The sequence below is a fragment of the Callorhinus ursinus genome, unplaced genomic scaffold (genome assembly GCF_003265705.2).
Source record: "Callorhinus ursinus isolate GAN/ISIS: 27379988/994484 unplaced genomic scaffold, GSC_fseal_2.0 scaffold10, whole genome shotgun sequence".
In the NCBI taxonomy this organism is placed as follows: Eukaryota; Metazoa; Chordata; class Mammalia; order Carnivora; family Otariidae; genus Callorhinus; species Callorhinus ursinus.
This window is the reverse complement of record NW_027397072.1, coordinates 22,527,408-22,554,067: the sequence shown is the minus strand read 5'-3', so window position 1 is coordinate 22,554,067 and position 26,660 is coordinate 22,527,408. Positions and strand designations below refer to the sequence as shown.

Genomic DNA, 26,660 nt, shown 5'->3' with positions numbered 1-26,660 from the left:
TTTCAGTTAAATTAAATCACTGTTTCTTGACCAGACGTGCCTTTGCTCCTGTAATTCCTTCTACCTCGGATAATTCCCCCCATTTAACTGCATCCATTCTTCAAAGCTTAAAGTTGATGAGTTAAACATAAAATTATCTCGGGCTTCTCCAAACTGTTATCGTGCTTTGTATGTGCCTTTCTAATGGGATTTTTCCTGTTTTCGTACCATCATATTAGCCTGGGGCAGGGACCATATTTCTCTCTTTGTCTCCCTCTCAGCCCTTGGCCATGTGCCTTTCTCAATAAGGTATTCAAAAAATATTGAATGAATGGCTAAAGACCAAAACCTATTTTAAAAAAACTTATCAGACCAATTGAATTTATTTCAGTCGCAGTCCTGGGATATGAGGGAGCAAGGCCATTGCAGGGGCACATTGGTACAGTTGATTCAGCATGTCACCTCTTAGTGTATTTGCATTATGGGTTTCTAAAGCACCTTATTCTCCTGATCCAGGGTTTTATAGGCTTGGAGACCAGGATACATCACAGGCATCTCTTTGTTTTAAGGACTATCATGGGGGAAATTGACCAAAGTCACACTAGAACTAAAGGAACTAGGAATGCTTTTGTCATTCTAGACAAACACCTGGGTTTATTTTTGCCCCCGCTGCCTCTGCAGGATGGAGCTGCAAAGGTGACCTGCATGGCTTGGTCCCAGAACAATGCCAAATTTGCTGTCTGCACAGTGGACCGAGTGGTGTTGCTATACGATGAGCATGGGGAGCGGAGAGATAAATTCTCCACCAAACCAGCTGACATGAAGGTGAAGAGAGTACTCTGTGTGTACTTAATCTGTTGATGGGACCTCACGAATCTGGAAAACTTCCTAACCAACTTCCCCAGCCAACGGCATAGGAAATGGCCTGGCCCTTCTTTTCTCAGGATAAATCCCTCAAGCCCATTACAGTCACACATACACCTTTTCTTCTCTTCTCTCTTTCATGTGTACTCATTACCTCTTTTTCTTTTCTTTCTTTTAACTCCTAGTATGGCAGGAAGAGCTATATGGTGAAAGGCATGGCTTTTTCTCCTGATTCCACTAAAATTGCCATAGGACAGACCGACAACATCATCTACGTGTACAAGATTGGAGAAGATTGGTGAGGATAGAGACTGGGAGATGGGGTGACCTGGAAAAGAAGGGGAAGGCAGGAAGAAATGCCTCCCTAGGAAAGGGGTAGTAGAGAAGATGATGGTCCAGGCTGGGACATGGAAAGCAAAGGCCTTCCAGAGTCAGATGCTGCTTCCCTACCTTTGCCTGCCCCATGTGCTCTGAGATACCATCCCTGGTGGAATCAGCCTAAGGTCAACATGAGACCCTTTGAGGTTCTGGGGAGCCCTTGGTGATACAGCCTCTTTGTTACTGTTCCAAAGCTGTTTAGGCTCTGTTTTATGCCTCTTTTCAGGGCTCCTGTGGAATGGTAGGAAACACTAGAGGGGGCAGGGAAGGTATCTGTTCTTTCTTCCCTTCCCCCAGCATCATGTGTGACAATTTGTTTCTGAAAGTGTTTTTAATATGCTTTCCCTCCTTTTATTTGGCAGGGGTGACAAGAAAGTCATCTGTAACAAATTCATCCAGACGGTAAACTTCAGACCTGTCCCTGGGAGATTAGGATGAACAAACATGTATCAATATATCTACTTATAAATGTAACCAGGAGTTGCATTTTTTAACATGTGAATCTGACCTTTCCAGCTGCAAAGATGGTACTGCCTTGCTGCTCATCCTCATCTGCTTTCTTCCTTGAGCCCAGTCATGTCCTCTCCTCTGCTATAGGCGACTGGGGTGGTGGCCTGTGGCGGGGGGTTCAGTTTGTTATAAATGTGCTAGGCTACATGGACAGGGTTATCCTTTTCATGATTTCCTCTTTACAGAGTGCTGTCACGTGTCTGCAGTGGCCAGCAGAGTACATCATTGTCTTTGGACTGGCTGAAGGGAAGGTAAAGGAGGAAGAGAAACACAGGAGAGCTTTTGGGTGGGGGTAATGGTTCTGGAGAGAGAAATATGGTTAAACTTCTCCCTTAGGGTCAAATTGTATGTTAGGGGAGAAAACAGAAGGACCAGTTTTTTGTATTTCTTTTTCCTTAGGATCTGGGTGGGATTGAAAGTAGCTTAACCAGATTTGTATCCATTTTCCCATTTTCAGGTTCGTTTAGCAAACACTAAAACTAATAAATCATCTACCGTCTATGGGACAGATTCTTATGTGGTATCACTGACGACAAAGTGAGTAAGGAAGAGCATATCCCAGGAGCTTAGAAATGTAGGAAGGAAGCGATGGGAATGTCGGGACTGGGAGACCAGAATATGGAAGATGGGGAGGACTGGTAGCGAGGAGCCCAGGTAGGGTAACGTTTGACAGAGAAGGGGGATTTCTTGGTGAGACAGAATAATCTCTTTCCTCCTCTCCCCCTTCCCCTTTTATAGTTGCTCTGGGAAAGGAATTCTCTCTGGTCATGCAGATGGTACCATTGTTAGGTATTTCTTTGATGATGAAGGCTCTGGAGAGTCACAGGTATGACTAAAGGATGCTGTGGGATGGGGGTAAGGAAACCCAAAATCCCTCCTAGAGGAGGTTGAACGTTAAGATTGAGGTGCTGGGGGAAGCGGCTAAAGGAGAGAGAGAGAGAGAGAGAGAGGCACATTTGGATGCAGCCACAGAGAGAATTTGTATTAAGGCCAGAGCTTAATATTTGTGGGCAAAGGGAAATCAAGTGGAAAGGATTCTGAGAGTAAGGGAAAGTGAAAATTATTCTCATCTATGGAAAAAGTATATTTATATGTATAAATTTATGGGAAAAAAAGTCATTTGCTCTCGAGAGGGAAAAGGGAAAAAGATGGGAGATAAAAGCAATGTTCATGTTTTACTTTGTATAATTCTCTATCGTTTGAATAACTTACATTAAGAATTACTTGTATAGGGGCACTTGGCTGGCTCAGTTAGTGGAGCATGTGACTCTTGATCTCAGGGTTATGACTTCGAGCCCCACGCTGAGTGCAGAGATTACTTAAATAACTAAAACTTTAAAAAAAGAATTACTCATGTAATAATTAAATTTATTTACCCTAAAAAGAAAGAGTCATATGCTCCCTGTGGGCCTACCCAGGGTTAGTTAATGTGTAGTAGTATTAAAGAACTCCAACATAAAAGTATTTTGAGGTTTCCTCTTGAGCACAATGTCAGTAAGTGTGTACGTATGTGATACATACGTGTGTGAGAGTATAAAACAGAAAGACAGTTTGTGCAGTCCTCCAGATTAGGATGTGTTGGGGTGGGAAGACGTTGGGAGGACGATTTATACAGAGTGGGATGGTCAGAGTGAGTGTGTCAGGGGCTAGAAAGGAGAAGTTCCCGGCTGGAGGTGTCAGAGTCCGAGTGATTGAAAGCCTCTCTTCTGTCTTAGGGGAAGTTGGTTAACCACCCATGCCCACCCTATGCCTTGGCTTGGGCAACCAACAGCATTGTGGCTGCAGGCTGTGATCGGAGAATTGTGGCCTATGGAAAGGAAGGCCATGTGCTACAAACTTTTGATTACAGCCGTGACCCTCAGGAGCGGGAGTTCACCACAGCTGCTGCAAGTCCCGGGGGCCAGTCTGTTGTGTTGGGAAGTTATGACAGGTGGGTCCCTCTCCACGTGCATCTTCTGCCTACTTTCCCTGTGTACACTCTGCCGTAGCCCAGTTCATCTCAAGCAGAGTGGGAGACTGGATGAGAAGCAAGTATATGTTGAAAGAGGTCCTCGGGTTTTAATTCACGCACTTCCCTCTTCCTGCTCCCACCATCCGTTGGCACTCTGGCAGTTCCAGAATGCACCAGGATTTTGTGTCTCCGTGCCTCTCCCTGGGACTCCGCAGTGGAATTCGTCTCCACTCTCTTTGTATTACCATCGCCTCTTTTCAGACCACTGGCTCAGGGTTTGTCACATTATATTACACTTTGGTATTTATAGCTACCTGGCTAAATTGAAACGCCCTTGAGAAAGAGGGCCTATTCATTTTTTTTTAGTCTCCAGTGCCTAAAGTAGCATGTAGTACATCCTGTACGCTTGAACGTTTGGTGAAGGAAGGAATGAGTGGAGCGATGGGTGGGTGACGGACAGTAAACAAACAGCTAGGACCTGGGCCCCCACCTGGGCCTTGTCCACCCTGTCCTTGTACCCCCTTCACTCTCGTGTGCGTCTCTTCCTTCCTTTTCCTCTGGTTCCTACCATTTCTCTTTTCTTTTTCCTTATTTCTCTATTGCTAATAGCTCATTTTTCTCACCAGTCATGATCTCTTTTTATTTTCTCCACTCCCATCACTCTCACCCCATTTTACTTTTGGCTTGATTTTTCCAACTTCCTTCCTCTGAATCTTTTTGTCCCCTCCTATGAGATTCCCTAGGTTGTGTGTTCTCTTTTACTTCCTTTCTTCTATAACACAGCAAAACTCATTGCCTTCAATTCCCCACCCATTTCCACTCTTTTGCTCAGCCTCCATCGCTTCTAAAAGCCACCTACTTAATTAATTTCAGACTTAGGGTGCTCAACTGGAGCCCTCGAAGAAGCATCTGGGAAGAGGCAAAGCCCAAGGAGATTGCCAACTTATACACCGTCACTGCCTTGGCCTGGAAACGGGATGGCTCACGACTCTGTGCGGTGTGTTTTACTAGTAATCCCTTTCTGCATGGGTGACTTTCTCCAAACTAGGAAAAATCCAGACTTATCCTAAAGCACTGTCCCCTGAAACTAGAGAATCTCTTCCCTTTTGACTGCAACCTAAAAATAGGATGTTAAAGGCAGGAAAGAGAAATTTGCACTTTATTGGAAGACAAAAGAGACAAAGAATTCTGTAGGCAGGGCTGATTTCTCCCTTTCATCCCATCATCATCCTTGCGTCCTGTGATTGCCATCTCTTTCCATCTGGTACTTCCCAAAACTGCCAGCCCTTTTACTGCCAACCCTTCTCTAGATTCTAGAACCGAGGTTTTGAGGGCTTCTCTAGATATCCTCCCCGTGCCTGTTACCTTTTATGCTGTCACTTTCCCTTCTAGGGCACACTCTGTGGTGGAGTGGAACAGTTTGACTGCTGCCTCCGGAGGAGCATTTACAAGAATAAGTTTGAGTTGACGTATGTGGGACCTAGCCAGGTAAGCAGCTGATAGCCTGCTGCACCAAGATCTTGCCAGCGCTCATTCATCCTTGTGATGCTTTCCTACCTTCTGGACACAGCCACAGTGTCAAATTTAACCCCTGGCAGCACTGTTCTGGAGAACAGAGTGTATTGGGCAACTCTTTGGCAACTTTCCTGCTGTAGCATTTCCAGCTTATTGTAAGAAAAAATTTAAATGCCAGACTTAAGGGGTACAGAGATCGCCGCTTACAACGTCCTGGTTTAAAACTTCATTACCTGGGGCGCCTAGGTGGCTCAGTCAGTTAAGCGCTGGACTCTTGATTTCAGCTCAGGTCATGATCAGGCTTGTGAGATGAAGCCCCATGTCGGGCTTTGCACTGGGTGTGGAACCTGCTTAAGCTACTCTCTCTCCCTCCCCCTCTGCCCTAACCCCTAGCCCCATCCCTCTCTAAAAAAAAAACAAAAACAAAAAAACCCAAAAAAACAAAAACAAAGCAAAACAGAAAAAACTTTACTACCTGTATGCTGTCAACTGGGGAGTTTCGGATTACGCGGGTGCATAACATTGCTTTAGGGCCTCTGAAATCACTGTGTATGACATTGCAAGGTAATTTCTTAGTTCCTGAGCCCACTTTTCTCTTTTATCTATCTCTGTCCTCTTTCCCTTCCATTTATTTATTATTCATTGGTCCCTTCATTCTTTTTGTCTTTTTTTCAAATTTTGTTTACTTATTTGAGAGAGAGAGCACAGGTGCAGGAGCGGGGGGAGGGGCAGAGGGAGAGGGAGTAGCGGGCTCCCTGCTCCCGACATACTCATAAGTGGGGCTCCCAGGACCCCAAGATCATGACCTGAACCGAAGGCAGATGCTGAACCAACTGAACCACCTAGGTGCCCCCTCTTTTTTTTAAGATTTTATTTTTAAGTAATCTCTACACCCAGCATGGGGCTCAAACCCACAACTGAGATCAAGAGTTGCATGCTCCTCTGACTGAGCCAGCCAGGCACCCCATTCTTTCGTTTTCTGTCCATTCTCTATGCATGAGCACTGTTAGGTATTGAGAATACAGAGATAATTACCTGTTTTATACGGTCCCTTAATCAAGATCATTCTAGCTAAGGAGATGGGTATATGAAATGACGGTATAGTACACCATGGTTAAAGTCATCACAAAGATTTTCACAAGAGATACAGGAATGTAAAGAAAGTGGTTTTACTTCGTATGTATTATGTATTATGAGCATTGAAAGAGATCATCTTTGAAAGCATTTCATAAATAGTAAAGCACTACGTGAATATGGGGTGTCATTTTTACCAACAATAGCCTAGGCTAGGTGAGGAAACAAGATACTAGCTTTGTTTAACACTGTGGAGGTGGGCAGGGGGCACGGCATGTTCACCCCTCTTTTGGGTTGGGGAAAGCCTCGGGGAGCTCAGACTTGTACCTTATCAAGGTGATTGTGAAGAACCTGTCGTCGGGGACCCGAGTGGTACTCAAGTCACACTATGGCTATGAGGTGGAAGAGGTGAAAATCCTGGGAAAGGAACGTTACCTGGTGGCCCACACATCAGACACGCTGCTGCTGGGGGACCTGAACACTAATCGCCTTAGTGAGGTGGGAACCACAAATGGAGGGGCGGGGAGTGGAGCATCTTGTGTTGCTACTTCAGGGGAGCCAGGGTCCCTAGGGGGGAGATCTCTGAGGAAAGCTCTAACATGCTGGTGTTCTGGTGTTGGGGAGTTGGTGGACCTGGGAGTGAGACCCCAGAGGTTTAGAATCCTGGAATGTGAACCCCCACTGTTGGACTGTTTTTACACCATCTCTCAGAAACCTAGAAACCTAGGGCAGAATCTGACATAGCACCTCTTTTGTGCAACATCAAGGCCTTCCTAAAGTCCATCTCTCTGCCTCCTACCCTGTCTCTTTCAGCGTTGTCTTGGAGACTTATCCACATTGTTCCTTATGTCTTCTCCCTCCTTTACAGGTAGCTTGGCAGGGATCTGGTGGCAATGAGAAGTATTTCTTTGAAAATGAAAATGTGAGTAGAGCTTGATTAACCATCACCGTCTCAATAAATCTCCTTCTAGCTGCTATGTTGGAAGGATGGCAAGTGGCAAGGGGTTGAGGAGAGAGCAGATAAAGAAGGGAGAGTGAGATAGGCACAGGAACAGAGTAAAGAGAAAAGTGGGAGTCACTTTGCACTGACAGGACACTTCCATCTACTACTGTTGGTCTCTTTCTTCATGCAAACTTCCCACCACGTGACAGTTCCATTCATCCCCAGGTGTGCATGATCTTCAATGCTGGAGAGCTAACCCTGGTGGAATATGGGAGTAATGATACCCTGGGTTCTGTACGTACTGAATTCATGAACCCCCACCTCATCAGGTAACCCAACAAGGTTCTCTAAATTTTTGAAACCCAAAAGAATTCCTTTTTAACTTCTAACTCCTGTATCCTCAAGATTAATCTAAAAACCTCATCCCCTATGGTACTTCGGGGCCCTTGATAAACATCTCAGTGGCCCAAGCCCATTCTGCCTTACCTCACCCTTCATGTTTCAGTGTCCGTATTAATGAGAGGCGTCAACGAGGAATGGAAGACAATAAGAAATTGGCTTATCTTGTTGATATTAAGACAATTGCCATAGGTGAGTAAGACTCTCTCATAATTCTGATAACAAAACAGATGTTTATAGTACGCTTCGATATCACAGGATTGTGTACGGTGGAGAATCCAGGAATCTGAGAGGCACCAGGTAAATTGTGACCCTGCTCTTACAGAGGATATGTGAAGTGTTCAGATCCATGTGTGCGAGTCTGTATCTGGCTCTATAGATACAGATACACTGTTACATATATCGGCCTGTCCATATAATTATCTGTGTTCTCTGGGCATGTATCTTAGGGCTGGAAATTGTGAATTGTAGAGAGGAACCATTAGTAAAGTTATGAATTTTCCTGTTTAGACTTAATAGGATAATGGACTGTTTGAACCGAAAGGGGACTTATTTTCTGTAGAGTTTGTCATTAGTAGCCACTGATGACAAACTTTATTTGAATTTCACAAGTGTTCACATAAATAAATCTTATTTTATATATTAATAGTTAACTCTGTATCATGAAATGTTTCAAGCAGAGAAAAATGTATGTAGAATAGCATAGTATTCCCTACAAAGTATAGAGAATAGTGTATTTGTATAGTGTACTTGTTAAGAGCAGGGATCTGGAGTCAAGCCTCCTGACTTCTGTAATTATACCCGTGTGATCTTAGGTAAGTTTCTTAACTTTTCTGTATCTCAATTTCCTCATCCACAAAATGGGGATAAAAATAGCACCTACCTTATATGGAAAGCACTTAGACTAATGTCTGGCACATAATAAGCACTTAATAAACGTTAGCTATTAATACTATTATTAGTTGTATATTCATACCTAGTTCTATCATGTCCTGACCTTTCATTATATTTACTTTGGATCTTTTATCTCTCCTCTTACTGAGGGACATTTAAGTTGTTGGTTTTTCAGTTTCCAGTGTTTCGGTTCTCTAAGTTTTACACCTAGAGTGGAACTGCTGAATCATAGAAGAGGTAAATCTGCAATTTCACTAAATATTTCCAAATTGCTCTCCAAAGAGATTGTACCAATTTACATTCCCACCAGCAGTTGGAGGGCCCAGTGTTCTGCATCCTCTCCAATACTTGAAATTGCTTGACTTCATAATTTGGCTCACTCTGACGTATGGGAAATAATATCTCATCATATTAGTTTTTGTTTGCTCATTTGTTTATTGGCCGCTTGGATTTCTTCTGCTGCTTATTGCCAGTTCTTATCCCTTGCCTGTTTTTAAAACCAGGCTGTCTTTTCCTTATTGACTTGAAGGAGTTCTATGTATGTGTGTTTCTAGCCTTTGATGGTCATTTGTACTGAGGATGTTTTGTCAGCCTCTTTTAGTGTTCAGACATTTTTAATTTTAATTTTAATGTAGTTCATTTAATCACAGTTTGTGATTTTTGAGGTCTCATTTAAAAAGTTTCCCTGGGGCACCTGGCTGGCTCAGTCAGAGGAGCATGCGACTCTTGATCTCAGGGTCGTGAGTTTGAGCCCCAAGTTGGGTGCAGAGATTACTTAAATAAATAAAACTTTAAAAAAAGAAAAAGTTTCCTACTCCCTCCTATATCTTAATATTTTTAAAGTTTGCTTTTTATCTGGAATTTTTGTGCATAATGTGGGTATGGATCATATTTAATTTTTTCCATATTTAACAATTTTTTGGAAATCCATTCTGTGCTCACTAATTTGTAATGTCACCTCTTATAAATCAAGTTTCCAAATACATATGGGTCTATTCTTAGGATACTTTTATATTTCATGAATTTTATATTTCATATCAGATTGTTGAGCTCAGAAATGTAAGTGTTTGTAATGGAAATAATATAGTCTGGTGGCCCGTGTTCCAGTGACAATAATGAGCTGTGAGACTTTGGACAAGTCACCACACTCCATAGGGCTCATCTTCAATAGTATATAAAATGACAGAGTTCTTCTCTTAACCTTTTTTGATTACTGGCCCCTTTGAGTATCTAATTAAAATCATAGATCATATCCCAGAAGAAAATACATAAACATATAATTTTGTATATAATTTCAGGGTGTTCACAGAAATAGGGTCCCCACAGTTCTAGTATTCTATGATTCTACTTATAAATTGGGACATTAAAACATGGCTTTATCATTTTGCTTTTTAATTAAAGGAAATTTCATTTTTAAGTTGGTCTTCCCAGTTGTAGACATTAGCTGGTGTTTGGTCTTTAGCTTCAGCATGTATGACAAAGGTAGGACATTGCGCATTGGTAACGTATACAAATGAGAGTTGTGAAGGGGCTGTGTTCAAGAGACTCCCTGAAAGCATCCCTAGCCAATCCTAAGTGGTCTAAGTGTGAGCATATCTTACATTGTCAACAAAATTCACACCAACCTGAAATATCCTTAGCACACTCAGTCTAACTCTAGTCAGAGGTTCCTCCTCTTTGGTCTGTGTGCTTTCTCCACTGTTTGCCCCTTGGTGCTCTGACGTCATAGGCACTCAAAGTGCAGGTACTCCTTGGAGCAGATATGTTCATCAAGGTCATTTCATCCATCAGCTTTCTCTCAGGGGTGTGCTGGAATTGGGGCTCTTCCTTAAAGTGCTCAGTGCTGCCTTCCAGAGGATTTCGTGAGTAACGGAAGCCAGTTGCTCTGATCTGTTCTGACCTGCTATGAGACAACCCCAAGAGTCCCAGAGAGGAATCACATTTCCTGATGGACCTAGACCTTTTGAGTTAACTAGAGAGTTAAACAAAACCTCTACAGTTCTAGTACAAATCTAGTATTGTAAGCATCTTAGAAAAATTATGTCGTATTCCTCATACTCTAGACTGATGGCAACATTCTTAAAGCTCAACATATGATTGAAGGCAAGACTTGGGCAGCCAGCCTCGTGCCCTATATATGATTATGTGGAATCTGTCGCCTTAACCCTGTCTCTTTTACTTTGTAGTGGATCTGATTGGTGGCTACAACATTGGCACCATCAGCCACGAGAGCCGTGTGGATTGGCTGGAACTTAATGAAACTGGGCACAAGCTTCTATTCAGGGACCGGAAACTTCGTGTAAGGCCTTAGCCATTGAGTAGTCCATAGAGGATGTGGTACTTAGTACCTGCTACCAGAGATGGCGGGGGAGGGCAGGATGGGACATAATTGCTTGGTGCGCTATACCATTAACACAGCAAAAGGCACAGAAGAATCAACATTGTGTCTGCTGTCATAGCCCATCCTATATTACTTCTAAGGAGATGGTATCATGATGGCACCAAAGTCAAGAGGGGAATTTTACTATTCACAAGTCTCTTCCCTCGTGAAACTGCCTCACCCCCCACATGCCTAGCTGGCCTTGACCCACACCTGTTCCAGTGTTTCTCAGCTACACTTACCTGACAGCACTAAAGCTGGCTTAAGGACAGTCTCCCCCAAGCCCCTTACTGACTCTGACCTTAATATGGTATCACCAAAGAGCTCAGCCTCAAGGGCAAAGAGACTATCTGGTGATTTTTATTTCATTTTCACTGCGCGAATTTCCAGACCATTTAATGTGCCTGGTGGCCTTACTTTTGTAATCCAGTCTGGTAGCTCTGGCCCAGAGTTACTCTAAGGATGAAAGTCTGACCTTCACCTAACTTAAATTTCTGGGTGTAGCTCTTTGCTCACTTGGTCATCTCTTACTGGCCAGAGTCAGGATATACCAAGTCAACATAAACTTCAAGTGTTGATGGTTAGTAAGCTTTGAAATTCAGCATCTGCCTGACTGGTGGGTCAGTTGGCCCCATTTCACCATTAAAGAAATGGTCAAGATCGGAGGACACCCCATAGCCCCTTCTAATTGTGCTGTCTTCCTCTTCTTACTTCAGTTACATCTGTACGATATTGAAAGCTGCACTAAGACAATGATCCTCAACTTCTGCTCCTACGTGCAGTGGGTCCCAGGAAGTGATGTGCTCGTAGCTCAGAACCGAAACAGCTTGTGTGTGTGGTACAACATTGAGGCACCTGAGAGGGTCACCACGTCCTCTATTAGGGTACGTCGACACCAGTGTGCCTCAGCCATAGTGGCAAACTGATCAGTCAGGGCCCTGAGGAAGCTCCAAAGGTTATTTGGTTTTCTCTGGCCCACCACCTATCATGTCTGTGATAGAGTCGGCAAAATAAAGCTTCGATCCTTCCCCACAGTCGGCTAGGTCCCAGAACCATCCTTGTTCAGATTCCTGACACTACATTAGGTCCTTGGAACGTGCCTCTCTGTTACAGTGGCCCTGGGAATTCACCAGGTCATAGTGAGTTCTCTTAAGCTGGAAGAGCACCCCTAGGAGGGGCAGTTCTGTGTCAGTTCCTGTGTGCGGATTCTCTGTTGTCAGCCATTCAGAGCTCCTTTTTTATCAGACTGAAAATCAGCCACTCTCCTATCCTGCCAGCATCACGTACATTCCAGTGATCTTCCAGACTCTGGGAGGAACCCGTCCAAACGAGAGGCCCCTGTGCTAGGGTAGGATGACTGGTGTGGGTATAGGGAGAGCACATGGTAGTTTCTTTTTGTCCTTTTTCTATGTCTCTTCTTTTTCCTCCTCTCTTACCTCATTTTAGACTAATTAAGTTTGGGTTTGGGGGTTGTTTTGTCCTTTTTTTAAAACACCATTTTTCACTTTTTTGCTTTGGAGGTTATACATTTGATTCCTATAGTGATTACCCTCAGAAGTTTACCATTTCCTTAAATTAATAGTCTCAAGTTATTTAGCATCAGACCCCCTGGCAAATGATACAAGGACCTTAACTCTGATTACCTCCCCTCTGCCATTATTGTCCAGTGTTTTGTTATCCCCAAAGTAAGACATTAGTCTTATACACAGCCAGAACTTGTTTACATTTCCCATCATGGTGCCATTTTCTCTGTTCACTTTTTCTTTTTGCATTGTTGATCTTCCCTCTGGAGTTATTTTTCTTCTCCTTGAGAGAAAGTGTTTTGAAGATAAATGCTCAGTTTCTGAAAATTACTGAAATGGAATTATCTGAAAATGTTTTTATTTGGCCTGTTCTTGAAAGATACTTGGACTCCATTCCCAATTCTAGATTGACGGTTTTTCTTAGCCTTTCGCAAATACTGTCCCATTGACTGACTTCTTTAGTTCTGAGTTTATTAACAGCCCCTTCTGTTGTCTTGTTGCTTTTTTTTTTTAAGATTTTATTTATTTGAGAGAGAGCGCAGGAGCAGGGGGAGGGGCAGAGGGAGAAGCAGACTCCCCACTGAGCAGGGAGGGGATATGGGGCTCAATCCCATAACTCCAGGATCATGACCAGAGCCTAAGGCAGACACTTACCCAACTGAGCCACCCAGGTGCCCCTGTCTTGTTGCTTTTCTTTTCTTTTATTTTTTTGTCTTGTTGCTTTTAAAGTCTTCTTTTTCGGGCGCCTGGGTGGCTCAGTTGGTTAAGCGACTGCCTTCGGCTCAGGTCATGATCCTGGAGTCCCAGGATCGAGTCCCGCATCCGGCTCCCTCCTCAGCGGGGAGTCTGCTTCTCCCTCCGACCCTCTTCCCTCTCGTGCTCTCTCTCATTCTCTCTCTCTCAAATAAATAAAATCTTTAAAAAAAAAAAAAGTCTTTTTCTTCGGCGTTCTGAAGCTTCACTACAATATGTCTGCATATAAATGTCCTTTTACTTACCGTGCTTGGTGTATATGCGTATGCCTGTGTGTGTGTGTGTGTGTTGCACATCTGCCAGGACATGTCATTCCTCAGCCATGAGCTCTTCAAATCTTGCTGCTTCTCTGGAACACTCTAGTCTCACCCTCAGAATTCTAATTAGGCATGTGTTCTATTTCTTGTCCTCTGTGCCTCTGTAGCCTCTTATTCTTCCTTTCTCCTTGCTCCATGCTCCATTCAGGGTAATTCCTTAAGAAACATCTTGCAAGTCAGGGGTTCACTTTCACCATTGTCTCATCTGCTATTGAAACCACCCACTGAGGTTTTTTTACTTCAGATATTGAATTTTTCATATAATTTTATTTGGTTCTTTCTCCAGTCTGCCTGGTCATTTTTGCTAGTAAATGTGCTGCTGAAGTGAGTACAACCTGGCTATCTTTGATAGTCTCTTGTCCCTTGCTTAATTTTTCACTCCATCTTTTAGGTCTTTAAACATTTTACACTTATTTTATATTCCATAACTTTCATAACGGTTATTTTTAATATTGGAAATTCTTGGAGGTCCAAAAGTGCTGTAGTTATTATTTACTCCTTTATGGTGGTTAACTTATATTTTGGTACTTTTTTTAATTGGGGCTCATGTTACATTGAATACAATCTTTTAGAATCTCAAGGGCCTAACATGGGCATGTTTTCCTCCAGAGATGATTAGTGTTTGCTTCTGCAGGAATCAAGCATATTAATGACTTTTGTTCCCTTTCCTAAAGAGAGGATCCCAGATTTCATGACTGACGGATTCTCAGATTCGCCCCCTCATCCTGCTGGAGGATCCCTGGTTTGTTCGCCCACTACTGTGTTTGCCATCAGGGCAACTGTACCCTTTCCACTTGCTCTCCTGTTTTTTTCCTGCTCAGGTTTTAGCTTCCTTCCTTCCTTCCTTCCAGTGGGAGACTAGGAAGTATGCCTAGTGATTTCTTCAGGTGAACTCAGCAACGAATGCATTAAAAAGTACGTCCCAGGTTGAAGTTGTACTGTAACAGGAGGACTCAAGCAGGAAGCAGAAGTGGATGCACACGTTGTCACTTTACCTCCAGGCATCAGTGTGGGCCCAGCTCTGAGTGTACTTTAACCCGAGGGCATTAGCATAGCTAAGGAATTCATACCTGCTTGAAAGAAACTAAATATTAGACAACCAAGGGCCACTGTAATTCCCCCGTGTGTGAGCGCTAGGGTTGGGTAAGGGTGGGTCCGTTCTGCGATGGAGTCAATGGAAACACTAACCTGGATTTCGGGGGGTGGGGATTGAAATTTTACAGGGCGATGTGGTAGGTCTGGAGCGGGGCGGGGGGAAGACCGAGGTGATGGTGACCGAAGGTGTGACTACGGTTGCCTACACGCTGGACGAGGGCCTGATCGAGTTTGGAACAGCCATTGATGACGGCAACTACAGCCGGTGAGGGGCTGGGCTGATACTCCGTGAGGTGGTGGGAGAGTCCGGTTCTGAGGCGGGAGGACCTGGGATGGGCCGGACAACTGGCCACGTCATCCCCGGCTGCATCACCAGTATTCTTCCGTGTCCTGCTGACCCTAGACTCCTGCTTTCCTTCCTTCTCTCTTCAGGGCCACAGCCTTCTTGGAGACTCTGGAAATGACCCCAGAAACAGAGGCAATGTGGAAAACCTTGAGCAAACTGGCGCTCGAGGCACGGCAGCTCCACATCGCCGAGAGGTGAGGCAGACCAGAACTGAGGTGCCGGGCAGCTAGGAAGGACAGCCACTCCTCCCAGTGCTAAGGCACTGCTCCCCTCCCGTGCCAACAAATGTCTCTGAACCCTTCCAAACATTCTTCCATCCCAGGTTATAAGAGTTCTCTTGTTTTTGCTTCCCCTTCTTGTAGGTAGGTGCCCCTTCAGAGTTTTAACACCCATACCCTCCAAGTCGTGTGTTGATGCGTATTTCCGAATGTGGTAAAGGAGTGTAGTTAGTAGGACAAACTTGGGACTCCAGACTCTCTGAGTTATCTTGGCTCCATTTACCAGCTTGTATAACCGCAGGTTAAGTGAACCTTTCCAAGCCTTGGGGTTTCTCAATTTCCTTTCTGTAAAGTGGGAGTAATAATAGAATTTACCTCCTAGGGCGGTCAAGAGGAACCATGGGAGCAGTGAAGAAAGTGGGAGATTCTAAGTGCTCAGTAAACGTCAACCGCTGCTGTTTTGCCAGGAGTCCTCTTGGCTCCCTCCTTTCCCATGCCCCCAGAGCTAGATGACCCGCTCGTCCTAGGGCCCTGACCCAGCGTCTTCAGCACATGTCCTGAAGCTCTTACTGTCCAGCTCTACTGTCTCCACCCTAGAACAGACCACACCTCTACCTGCAGTGTCCCAGAAGCCTCTTAGTCTCACTCATACTGTTCTTACACACCTACCATCCATTCATCCCATAATGGCTGAGATCATTTTTTAAACCATAAATTAGATTATGTCACTTTTTTGCTCAGAACCTTCCAGTAGCTTACTCTTCTACTTCGTATAAGATCCATAGTCCTTGCCGTGTCCTAAGGCCCTACAATATTTGGCCTCTGCTTCCTTCATATACCAGGTACCTACTTGCCTGTTAGTCTCCAGCCACACTGGCATCCTTTGGGCCCTTTGAGCATCTCAAACTCACTCCTGCCATGGCACCTTACACGCACTATTCCCTCTGCCTGGAATAATTTTTTCCCATCTTGTGGGACTGACTTTTTCTTGTATTTAGGTCTTGGCTCAAATGTCAGTTCCTCAGATAGGCCTTCTCTGACTACCAACTTAACTAATCCCCTCCATTACTGTCTGTATGTACTATCACACTATTTTATTTTACTTTTCATTCTCTGAAATATCTTTGTTTGCTTACTCATTATTTGTTTCCACTAGAAAGTAAGTTCCCTGAGAGCAAGGCCGTCATCTGTCTTATCCCCTTGTGTCTCTAGTGGCAAAAACAACGCGTGGCACGTAACCGATGCTCAGTATATATCTGCCGAGCCAATGAATTCATGATGATCCTATAGTAATACTGCTGTTACTATGATTGCTTCCATACTGCAGGTGCTTTTCTGCTTTGGGCCATGTAGCAAAAGCTCGATTCCTGCATGAAACCAATGAGATTGCAGATCAAGTGTCTCGGGAATATGCAAGTATTATCCTCCTGAATTATTCAGTCTCTCAAGCGGAGATTTCTCTTCATGCTCCGTCCCATGATCCCTGGCTCTCCAGCCATGGCTCCTGTGCTCTGTTCTGCCCACCCCACCTCCATCCTCAAGTCAGACCACTCTGGAATTGCTTGCCAGACCTCATCCTCTAAGCCCCATGGAGGTTTTCAGCTTTCCAATCTTTTAGCTTCCTCATCTCTGTGGCCTTCCTGTCTAAGCTCACACAGACAGAATGGCTCCTGCAGCACCGACAGAATAACGAGAACCTTCTTCTTCCCCACAGGGTGGAGAAGGAACAGACTTTTACCAGGTCCGAGCACGCCTAGCCATGCTGGAGAAGAACTACAAGCTGGCTGAAATGATCTTCTTGGAACAGGTGATGGGAGCAGAGGGACCAGACTGAAGAGGGGAGCAGGGTGGGAGGGGCAGTGAGGCAAACTGAGGGGAGGAAAGAGCACTGGGAGAGAGCTTTTGGAAAGGTTTATGCAGTTAACAGCACTCCTTACTTCCCCTTCTGCATTAGTCCTTACGGTTATGTCCTTTCATAATTATCTGCTGCCTCCCCCTGTACTCCCGCCTGTCCTGGCACTTCTTGCGCACACAGGCAGATCCAGGTTTGTGGGGCCTGAAGCTTATTCAATTTGAGGAGCCCTCTTTAAGAAAAAATGCCTTGGAAGGGGCCTCTGCAGATAAGGTGCCCTGAGGCTTAAACTGCTTCTACTTTCATAATAAATCCACCACTGCTTGTGTATAAATAAAGGGTGAGGCTTTCAGGCCACATGGGCTGGCGTTGTAGCGAGGCTGAGGGCAGCCTGCTGATTCCTGATCCTCCTGTATCTTCTCGGTGTCCCTCTTTCCCCTGCCCGGGTTCCCCTAGAATGCCGTTGAGGAGGCCATGGACATGTACCAGGAGCTGCACCGTTGGGATGAGTGTATCGCAGTGGCTCAGGCCAAGGTACTACCAGTTCTGTCTTCTCCACGGTGCTCACAGCTCAGTTCCACCAATATCAGAAGCCGCCTCTTACCAAGGAGGCTATAGGAACTGGAACAGGGTTGGGGCTGGGAGTTAGGACGTTGGTGACTGGGAGGCTTTTCATTGTTACAGTGGGATTGGAGAAGCTTGGGAAGCAGCAGGGCAGGAAGGAGGGATGTGACTTCTCTTGCGTCTATTGCGTGTCCAGGGGCACCCGGCCCTGGAGAAGCTGCGCCGGGGTTACTACCAGTGGCTGATGGACACACAGCAAGAGGAGCGAGCCGGTGAACTACAGGAGAGCCAGGGGGATGGCCTAGCAGCCATCAGCCTCTACCTCAAAGCTGGGCTCCCTGCCAAAGCTGCTCGACTGGTGCTGGCCCAGGAGGAACTGCTGGCCAACACCGAGCTGGTAGAACACATCACTGCAGCCCTTATCAAGGGGGAGCTGTACGAAAGGGTAGGGCTGGCTTCTCACTCCTGTCCCTCATCTCCAGGACTCAGTGCCCCCTCCTACCCAGAGGAGGCCTGGAGTGCATCCCCCCCCCCCCCCCCCCCCCCCCCCCCCCCCCGGGGGGGGCGGGGGGGCCCCCCCCCCCCCCCCCGCCCCGCCGCCAAGGACTGGTGGCTGAGTCTCCTCCTTTGGGGGCTGATCCTTGATTCTTCGTGCAGTAGGGCTATCGTTGTAGTCATGTGGTATGTGTCAACAGGCAGGTGATCTCTTTGAGAAGATTCGAAACCCACAGCGGGCCCTGGAGTGCTACTGTAAAGGCAGTGCATTCATGAAAGGTACCACCACCGACAACCCAGCCTTCCCTGCACCTATTTTGTGCATCTGTTCGGGTTGACCAGCTCAGTTCTCCATTCCTCCACTTCTCACCTGTTTTCCACACCCCATTTCCCTGTCTTACTTTTCCTGAGTCCCATCCCTGGAAGTCTTAGCTGAGTGCCTTCTCTGTCCCTGGCAGCGGTGGAGCTGGCTCGACTGGCATTCCCAGTGGAAGTGGTGAGACTGGAAGAGGCGTGGGGGGATCATCTGGTGCAGCAGAAGCAGCTCGATGCAGCCATTAATCACTACATTGAAGCCAGGTAGAGGGGTGCAAAGGAGATTGGGCATGAGGTCCAAGGTAATGGGGCAAGTAAGGGCACCAAGGCCTACAAGAGAGGTGGCAAAATGCAGGGTGGAATAGACGTGAGGTGTGTCCCTGCCTCTGTCTGTCTCCCTCTTGCGCACACACACGGATGCCTTTTCCAACTGTGCCAGGTGCTCTATTAAGGCGGTTGACGCTGCCCTGGGCGCCCGTCAGTGGAAGAAAGCCGTTTATATATTAGATCTCCAGGACCAGAGCATTGCATCCAAATACTACCCCCGCGTGGCCCAACACTATGCAGCTCTGCAGGAGTATGAGGTGAGGAAAGTCCCTTCCTGGAGCCGGAAGCAACGCAGTACAAGCTAACAAGAGGAGAACCTAGAGCAGGGAGTGGGGGGCCCCTCACCAAATCCTTCCTTCTGGGGCCCAGTAGCACCAGCCATCCTGAGCTCCATCAGAGTTCCAATAGAGAATTGCCTTGTGTTGCAGAAATGCAAGGTCCTTTTAAACTGCTATTGTATTGTCCCCATTCTGGTGTTTTGTTTTTTTCCAAAACAGTGGAAGGTGTGAGACACCATAGCCCTCTTTTCTTCTCTGTTGTAGACTAACAGTCTCCCTGGCTCTCTTCCATCCTGGCTGAGGTTTGCTCTTCCCCCTGCAGGCCGCTTTAACTCTCTTGCTCTTGGCCTTCTGTATCCACCTCTCTCAACCACAGATTGCTGAGGAGCTCTACATTAAGGGAGACCGGACAAAAGATGCAATAGACATGTACACTCAGGCTGGCCGCTGGGAGCAAGCCCACAAGGTAGAGAGCGGGGTGGAATTCCTCAGAAAATTCCACCTCTCTGGGGGTGTTGCCACTTTCCCTGGGCTCTTATCTCCCCCCTTCACCGGTTCCGTGAAAGCCGAGGAGGACCAAGATAAAAAAGTCTGGAGAACTTTGATCCCTAGCCATAGGGAGAGGCAAGGATGAAGAGGCCCTTGTTCCCAAACCTGTAATCCTGAAGCAAGCAGAAGGGTTTGGGAGCTGGGGAGTCCCAAATACCCCTCCCCAAGCTCTAGTCACAGTGGCAACTTTGTTCCACGCCTGCACCCAGAACCCGGTGGGTACCGTGGGAGCAGGAACAGGTGCCCCAGCACAGGGCACCTCTGGCCTTTCTGCCTGAGCAGAATATAGTCCTGACTTTGCTCCTTATGGACTTGGAATTCCCTGGACTGACCAGGAAAGCAGCAGTATGCAAACTCCTATGGTTGTTGGGAGAGTTCAGAGTTGCTGAGAAAACAGGCGGCCCCCCAAGCCCCGCTTCCCTGGCCGCTCCACATATCCCTCTGCTTCCCTTGGAAACCGGTGCCAGAGGCACTCTGGCTCTGTGTGTCTGCACAGCTGGCAATGAAGTGCATGAGACCAGAAGATGTGTCGGTGCTGTACATCACCCAGGCTCAGGAGATGGAGAAGCAGAGCAAGTACCGTGAGGCAGAAAGGTGAGCCGCGGCTCCAGAGGAGGTGTGGAGGGGGATGGGGCGTCAGGGCTGCAGGCAGGGATGGGGCTGAGAGATCTCTTAGGAATGACTCTAGTGGCAGGAATCTGGGCCTAGGAGGCCCCGGGTGTATCTCCCCTCCCCAGGCTCTACGTGACAGTGGAAGAGCCTGATCTTGCCATCACCATGTTCAAAAAGCACAAGTTGTATGATGATATGATCCGCCTGGTAGGGAAGCACCACCCAGATCTCCTCGGTGACACACACCTACACCTGGGCAAGGTGAGCCCTTCTTTTGTCCTCGGCCGTCTCTTCTGCAAACAGGCTCTGCGTCCCCCGTGCTCCATCCTGACTCTCCCTTCCCCAGGAGCTGGAGGCTGAAGGCCGACTGCAGGAGGCTGAGTATCACTACCTCGAGGCTCAGGAGTGGAAGGCAACAGTGAACATGTACCGGTCCAATGGGCTTTGGGAGGAGGCCTACCGGGTAAGGAGCCCAGGTCACGCTGGGGATACGGCCGTCCCTCTTTCCCACTCCCAAGTGACTCATTCTGAACTGGTTGCGGCTATCTTTGAAAAATGTCCACACCGATAGGCAAAACTTCATGTACGGTATGAAGGGTCTGTGGACTACCTGAAGTCCATCCTTGGACCCTCAGCTGGTTAGCAGACCCCGAAACTTAGCCCTCTCCCTGTTCTAGTAGAAGGACCTGACCCTTGTCAAAGCTGAAGTCAGGTCAGAGGAGAGAAGGGAGCAGCCATGTGGCCCTGCATGGAAGGATTGCCAAATGGCTTTGCTTCACAGGTGGCCAAGGCTCACGGAGGAGCTAATGCCCACAAACACGTGGCCTATCTGTGGGCAAAGAGTCTGGGAGGAGAGTCTGCAGTTAGACTGCTTAATAAGCTGGGACTCCTGGAAGCTGCCATTGACCACGCCGCTGACAACTGGTGAGGCCCTGAGGCTTCTCTCCACTGGCCCCGTTCCAGACAGAGCCTCTGTATAGACAAGGAAAATTGCTGTAGCTAAGAAGCGTTTCTAAAAACTGAGGCAAGAGTGAAGAAATCCTTGGAAGAACTTGATGGAGAAGCAAGAATGAATCAGTAGCTCTGCTCCCGGGGGCTCTGAACGTGTTTAACGTTTAGCTGTTCTAAGGAGATGATGGAAAGACAGCAGCTTTTTTTTTCTTCTTCTTCTTTTTTAAAGAGACCTTCTTTTTAAGTAATCACTACACCCACTGTGGGGCTTGAACTCACAACCCCAAGATCAAGAGTCACTCATTGTCCCGAGTGAGCCGGCCAGGTGCCCCAGAGAGAACAGCTTTTAAAGCTAAAGTACACTAAGCCAGTAGCTTACTTCTGAGTAATGGAAGTGTGATTCCGTTAAATGCAAAAAGAGCTTTTCTTAAGCGAATGTTACAAAGACCAGGAATAATCCTCCATCAAGTCAGATTGCTGAGCGTAATCTTACTGTTTTTGAGAGACCCTTTTTTCTGCTAGTGTAGATGTGGCTCAGGTGGTGGAGAACCAGGCAGCCTTGCTCCCCAGGCAGAGTAGTGCTGTGAGGCTCACCATGGTCCCCTGCCTCGTGCCCATCCCCTTCCTTCATGTCCACTGGTCACAGGAAGCACAGGCTTTTCCAAGTGTCCCCTGATCCACGTCTTCCTTTATGTGTCTGTGTGCTTGTGTCACTTCATATGGATTGTCTTTTTTTTTTTTTAGATTTTATTTATTTATTTGACAGAGAGAGACACAGCGAGAGAGGGAACACAAGCAGGGGGAGTGGGAGAGGGAGAAGCAGGCTTCCCACTGAGCAGGGAGCCCGATGCGGGGCTCGATCCCAGGACCCTGGGACCATGACCTGAGCCGAAGGCAGACACTTAACGACTGAGCCACCCAGGCGCCCCATGGATTGTTTTCTTAATCTGTCCTTTTTCCTACCCCAGTCATTGCCCTTTCTGTTTTCTCTTGCCCTGTTTCTTCTCTTGTCTTATAAAATGAAAGTGTTGAGTAGACAAACCTTACCCACGCTTTCCATTTCAGCTCATTTGAATTTGCTTTTGAACTCTCCCGGCTGGCCCTCAAGCACAAAACCCCTGAGATACATCTCCGATACGCTATGTACCTGGAGGATGAGGTATGGATGTGATCCTTCTCCATTGCTTTTGACCTTGACCTCCTCCTGTCTCATGGCTGCCAGATGGCAATCTGCTTCTTACTGCGTGCGGCTGCCCTTCTGTCCCTATAGGGTAAATTTGAAGAGGCTGAAGCTGAATTCATCAGGGCTGGTAAACCCAAGGAAGCAGTCCTCATGTGAGTTACCCATAAATTCCTTACTCCTGTCCTCCCAAGTGCAGCCCCAGGACCTGGCATTGTCACCTTCACCTTCACTTGAACCTAGTCCCAATAAATTCCCTACCCCCTCAGTGACGGCTGTTTGCCTCCCACTGTTGAGGCCTCAGTCCTGTACTTAGCCTGTCCTGTGTCCTCATCTGGGAGCAGGTTTGTCCATAACCAGGATTGGGAGGCAGCTCAGCGTGTGGCCGAGGCCCACGATCCTGACAGTGTCGCCGAGGTGCTTGTGGGGCAGGCCCGGGGGGCCTTGGAGGAGAAGGACTTTCAGAAAGCAGAAGGACTGCTGCTTCGGGCCCAGAGACCGGGCCTAGCCCTCAATTATTATAAGGTAGGGCACCGGATTCAGGGCCATGAGGGGAGGGTGAGAGGGTATGAGAACCCACAGAGCACTACACTAACCCCCCAGCTACTAGGAAAGATCCAGGGAGTGGGCATTGTGTTGGGGGCGGGGAGGAGACAAGAAGAAGAGAGGTCCAAGGACCTAGGGATCAGTGGCCCATAGTACATAGCACCTGTGTAGCAGTGAGAAGCTGTCATGCCTGCCTCTGCCTTCCTGATCCCTGGAAATCTGAGCAGGAGGCTGGACTATGGAGTGATGCCCTGCGGATCTGCAAGGACTACGTGCCGGGCCAGCTGGAGGCTCTGCAGGAAGAGTATGAGCGGGAAGCCACCAAGAAGGGGGCCAGGTATGAAGCCAGGAAGCAGCAAGTGTCGGCAGGGCTGGAGGGTGGCTCACAAGGTATACACAGGGTAGGCCACGCTGCCCATCCTGTTCCCGGTCACGTGTACTCTCATCTCCTCAGGGGCGTGGAGGGCCTAGTGGACCAAGCTCGACAGTGGGAGCAGGCTGGAGAGTATAGCCGTGCAGTCGACTGCTACCTCAAGGTGCGGGACTCAGGCAGCAGCAGCCTAGTGGAAAAGTGCTGGATGAAGGTGAGGCCTGCTACACCCTTCCTGGCCCTCCGCTTCCCGGACCACACTCACACCCAGCATTCCTCTTCAGACATTCCTCTTTCCTCCTCTGCCTCTCATTTTCACTCAGGCAGCAGGTATCTGCTGAGTGCTTGCTAGATGCGAGAGCCAGAACCTCTGAAGGCTGTAAGAGGGGCTCTAAGGCAGAATCCTAACAGCCAGAAATTAGGGGAAGTTAGACCAACGTGGCTGAACTAATTGTGTATCTCAGTGAAAACTAAAGGATGTGATTTGAGGTGGAGTTCAGAGAAGGTGGAGTTCAGAGAAGCCCTCTATGGGCTGGAGGGGTCAGGGAGGCTTGAAGGAGAAGATCAGCCTACAACCAGAGCTGGAAGGGCAAATCCAGAGCCCAGAGCTGGGGCCAGATGGAGGCCATGAAGAAAGCAGAGGCTCCTCCTCTATACAAAAGCTCCTGAAAAGAAGCATCTAGCAGATTAAGCTAAGTCAGTATGTTTCATCAATCCCTAAGCAAATATATAATCACATTTTACTATCTTAGAAATTGGGTTGCATGTGAAGTTTTAAATGATGTATCTGCAGCACCTGGGTGGCTCAGTCGGTTAAGCCGCTGACTCTTGATTTCGGCTCAGGTCATGATCTCAGGGTTGTGAAATCTAGTTCTGCACTGGGCTCTGCGCTGGGCGTGGAATCCACTTGAGATTCTCTCTCCTTCTCCCTCTGCCCCTCCCCACTCGTGCTCTCTCTAAAACAAAAAATAAATGAGTCATCTTTGATTCAGAGAAATATGGTATTAGGATTTGTCAAGGGGGTGAGATTGATCAGCTACCTAAATAAAATGTTGGTGCAGTGATGCCCCTGCAGAATTCCCCTTGGGTTTCAGAGGCCTTGTAATTGAATAGCCCCTAATAGTTGGGGCGGCAGGGGTGGGGGAGGAAGTAGATAGAAGGACTGATGGTTATGCAAATTTAGCAAATTTAATCAGCAAGTGTTTATGAAGCATCTGCTATGTTTTACTCTGGAGCATTGTCTATTGGCATCTGTACATGACTATACCTTCTTGAGATGAGTCAACTTCCCGGATGGGAGACAAAACTTTGAAGGGTTTGGCAGGTAAAGAAAGTGAGGCAAGAATAGGTGGGGAAGAAACCAGGAGGATTTAGCACATAGACTGTAGCTAAAACAGACCATGTATGTGGAAATTAAAATTTGATGAGGATGTCAACATCACAGTGGAAAGAGTAAACTTACAGAATGCTCAGGTTTGTAGAATTACTGAGTTTTAGGGTTGGAAGGTATCTATCTCCAAGGTCATCTAGACCAGCACTGTCCTATAGAAATACAATGCAAGTCACAAAGGTAAGTCATACGTGAAAGTTTAAAATTTCCTAGTAGCTGCATTCAAATAAGTAAAAAGAGATACAAGAAAATAATTATATTTTACCTAATCAAATATATCTAAACTCATTTCAACATATAATCAATATTTTATTGGTTGATTTTTTTTTTTTTTTTTGACAGAGACATAGCAAGAGAGGGAACACAAGCAGGGGGAGTGGGAGAGGGAGAAGCAGGCCTCCTGTGGAGCAAGGAGCCCGATGTGGGGCTCGATCCCAGGACCCCGGGATCATGACCTGAGCTGAAGGCAGACGCCCAACGACTGAGCCACCCAGGCGGCCCTGGTTGATTTTTTTTTTAAGATTTTATTTATTTGAGTGAGAGTAAGAGAGCATGTGCGCATGCACTCACAAGCAGAGGGGAGGGGAAGCACGGAGGGAGTGGGAGAAGTAGATTCCCCTCTGAGCACTGACTCCAGGCTAGATCCCAGGCCCCTGGGATCATGACCTGAGCAGAAGGCAGACGCTTAACTGACTGAGCCACCCAGGCGCCCCTTATTGATTGATGAGATTATTGATACTACTTATTTTTCAATTTATTGAGATATTTTACATTCCTTCTTTCGTACTAAATCTGTAAAATCCAGTGTGTATTTAAACTGATAGCACATTGGGGCGCCTAAGTAGCTCAGTCATTGGGTGTCTGCTTGGGTCATGATCCCAGGGTCCTAGGATTCAGCCCCGCATCGGGCTCCCTGCTCGGCGGGAAGCCTGCTTCTCCCTCTCCCAATCCCCCTGTTTGCGTTCCCTCTCTCGCTCTCTCTCTCTAATAAATAAAATCTTTAAAAATAAATAAACTGATAGCACATCTCAGTTGGGACTAGCCGCATGTGACTAGTGGCTTCTATTCTGATGGTACAAATCTAGACCGTCACTCTTACAGGTGAGGAAACTGAGGCACAGAAAAGCCCAGCACAAATAGCTGCAGAATGCCTTCTTTCTCTACACCACATTACCAAGATTCTGTTTGTGACAAAGAACTTGAGAAACCAGTTTGTCCCAGGGCAGGCAGGACCAAACGCAGTGACCTCAGACAGCATAGAGAGTGTCTGACAGAGGAGCTGAGAGGAACAAATGGGTCTACCAATGGTCATTTCAAGGCTCTGAGGGACCGTGAGGCAGGCCTTGCCCAGGAGGGTAGAAGGTGAAGGAGAGTGCAAGAGAGAAAGTTGGCAACTGAAGGGAAAAAAACAGACCAGGCTGAGGACACACAGTGGTATTTGTCTCTCCTACCCGTTGTCATGTCTTGTTCCACCCCTCAGGCAGCTGAACTCGCCATCAAATTTTTGCCTCCCCAACGCAGTCTGGAAGTAGTTCGGGCTGTGGGACCCCAGCTGATTGGAATTGGAAAGCACAGTGCAGTAAGTAGGGTGCTGGGACAGAAAAGAAATAGATTCACGGAGAGGGTGGAATGGTGCCATCTACACCCAGGAGGGCATGTGGGGTGGGCCTCTTGGCAGGCGTGACCTGCAGTTCGTTCTGTGGAAATGGAGGAGAGATCGTCTCCACGCTCTGATTCCCCCACTGTGCAGGCTGCAGAGCTCTACCTGAACCTGGACCTAGTCAAGGAAGCGATCGACGCTTTCATCGAGGGTGAGGAGTGGAACAAGGCTAAGCGCGTGGCCAAGGAGTTAGATCCCCGGTAAGCTCCTGACCCCTTCTCTCCGGGAAGTTCTCTCACTTGCTTTTGTAAAGAGGAGGAAGAAGTTCTCATGGGAAGGGTGTGCATCCCGGGACTGTGTAGTGTTAGATCTCTGCACATCTTCACAGGTATGAAGACTACGTGGACCAGCATTATAAAGAGTTCCTCAAGAACCAGGGCAAAGTGGACTCGGTGAGACTCGCAGAGTGTTAGCAAGAGGCCAGACGCATGG

At 47.1% G+C, this 26,660-nt stretch overlaps 1 protein-coding gene across 5 annotated transcripts in view; it reads left to right on the top strand.

Moving 5' to 3' along the window:
- The window catches only part of IFT172 (intraflagellar transport 172), a 32,398-nt gene that overhangs the window by 2,031 nt on the left and 3,707 nt on the right, over nt 1–26,660 (top strand). For 3 of the 5 annotated variants that reach the window (XM_025867945.2, XM_073897166.1, XM_073897168.1), the window contains exons 2-38: nt 661–804; nt 1,029–1,141; nt 1,584–1,623; nt 1,917–1,982; nt 2,189–2,268; nt 2,470–2,557; nt 3,447–3,661; nt 4,556–4,679; nt 5,075–5,170; nt 6,608–6,769; nt 7,140–7,193; nt 7,440–7,543; nt 7,720–7,805; nt 10,694–10,806; nt 11,604–11,771; nt 14,704–14,840; nt 15,008–15,115; nt 16,467–16,551; nt 16,854–16,946; nt 17,448–17,525; nt 17,752–18,000; nt 18,251–18,329; nt 18,509–18,629; nt 18,805–18,949; nt 19,347–19,436; nt 20,016–20,113; nt 20,257–20,392; nt 20,478–20,594; nt 20,913–21,055; nt 22,148–22,241; nt 22,353–22,417; nt 22,607–22,787; nt 23,036–23,145; nt 23,263–23,392; nt 26,049–26,147; nt 26,319–26,428; nt 26,557–26,620. In XM_025867945.2, the coding sequence (XP_025723730.2) occupies nt 661–804; nt 1,029–1,141; nt 1,584–1,623; nt 1,917–1,982; nt 2,189–2,268; nt 2,470–2,557; nt 3,447–3,661; nt 4,556–4,679; nt 5,075–5,170; nt 6,608–6,769; nt 7,140–7,193; nt 7,440–7,543; nt 7,720–7,805; nt 10,694–10,806; nt 11,604–11,771; nt 14,704–14,840; nt 15,008–15,115; nt 16,467–16,551; nt 16,854–16,946; nt 17,448–17,525; nt 17,752–18,000; nt 18,251–18,329; nt 18,509–18,629; nt 18,805–18,949; nt 19,347–19,436; nt 20,016–20,113; nt 20,257–20,392; nt 20,478–20,594; nt 20,913–21,055; nt 22,148–22,241; nt 22,353–22,417; nt 22,607–22,787; nt 23,036–23,145; nt 23,263–23,392; nt 26,049–26,147; nt 26,319–26,428; nt 26,557–26,620 (4,185 nt within the window). Of the gene's footprint in view, nt 1–660; nt 805–1,028; nt 1,142–1,583; nt 1,624–1,916; nt 1,983–2,188; nt 2,269–2,469; nt 2,558–3,446; nt 3,662–4,555; nt 4,680–5,074; nt 5,171–6,607; nt 6,770–7,139; nt 7,194–7,439; nt 7,544–7,719; nt 7,806–10,693; nt 10,807–11,603; nt 11,772–14,703; nt 14,841–15,007; nt 15,116–16,466; nt 16,552–16,853; nt 16,947–17,447; nt 17,526–17,751; nt 18,001–18,250; nt 18,330–18,508; nt 18,630–18,804; nt 18,950–19,346; nt 19,437–20,015; nt 20,114–20,256; nt 20,393–20,477; nt 20,595–20,912; nt 21,056–22,147; nt 22,242–22,352; nt 22,418–22,606; nt 22,788–23,035; nt 23,146–23,262; nt 23,393–26,048; nt 26,148–26,318; nt 26,429–26,556; nt 26,621–26,660 lie in introns of those variants that run through there. The other 2 variants (XM_073897167.1, XM_073897169.1) reach the window with 2 other exon arrangements.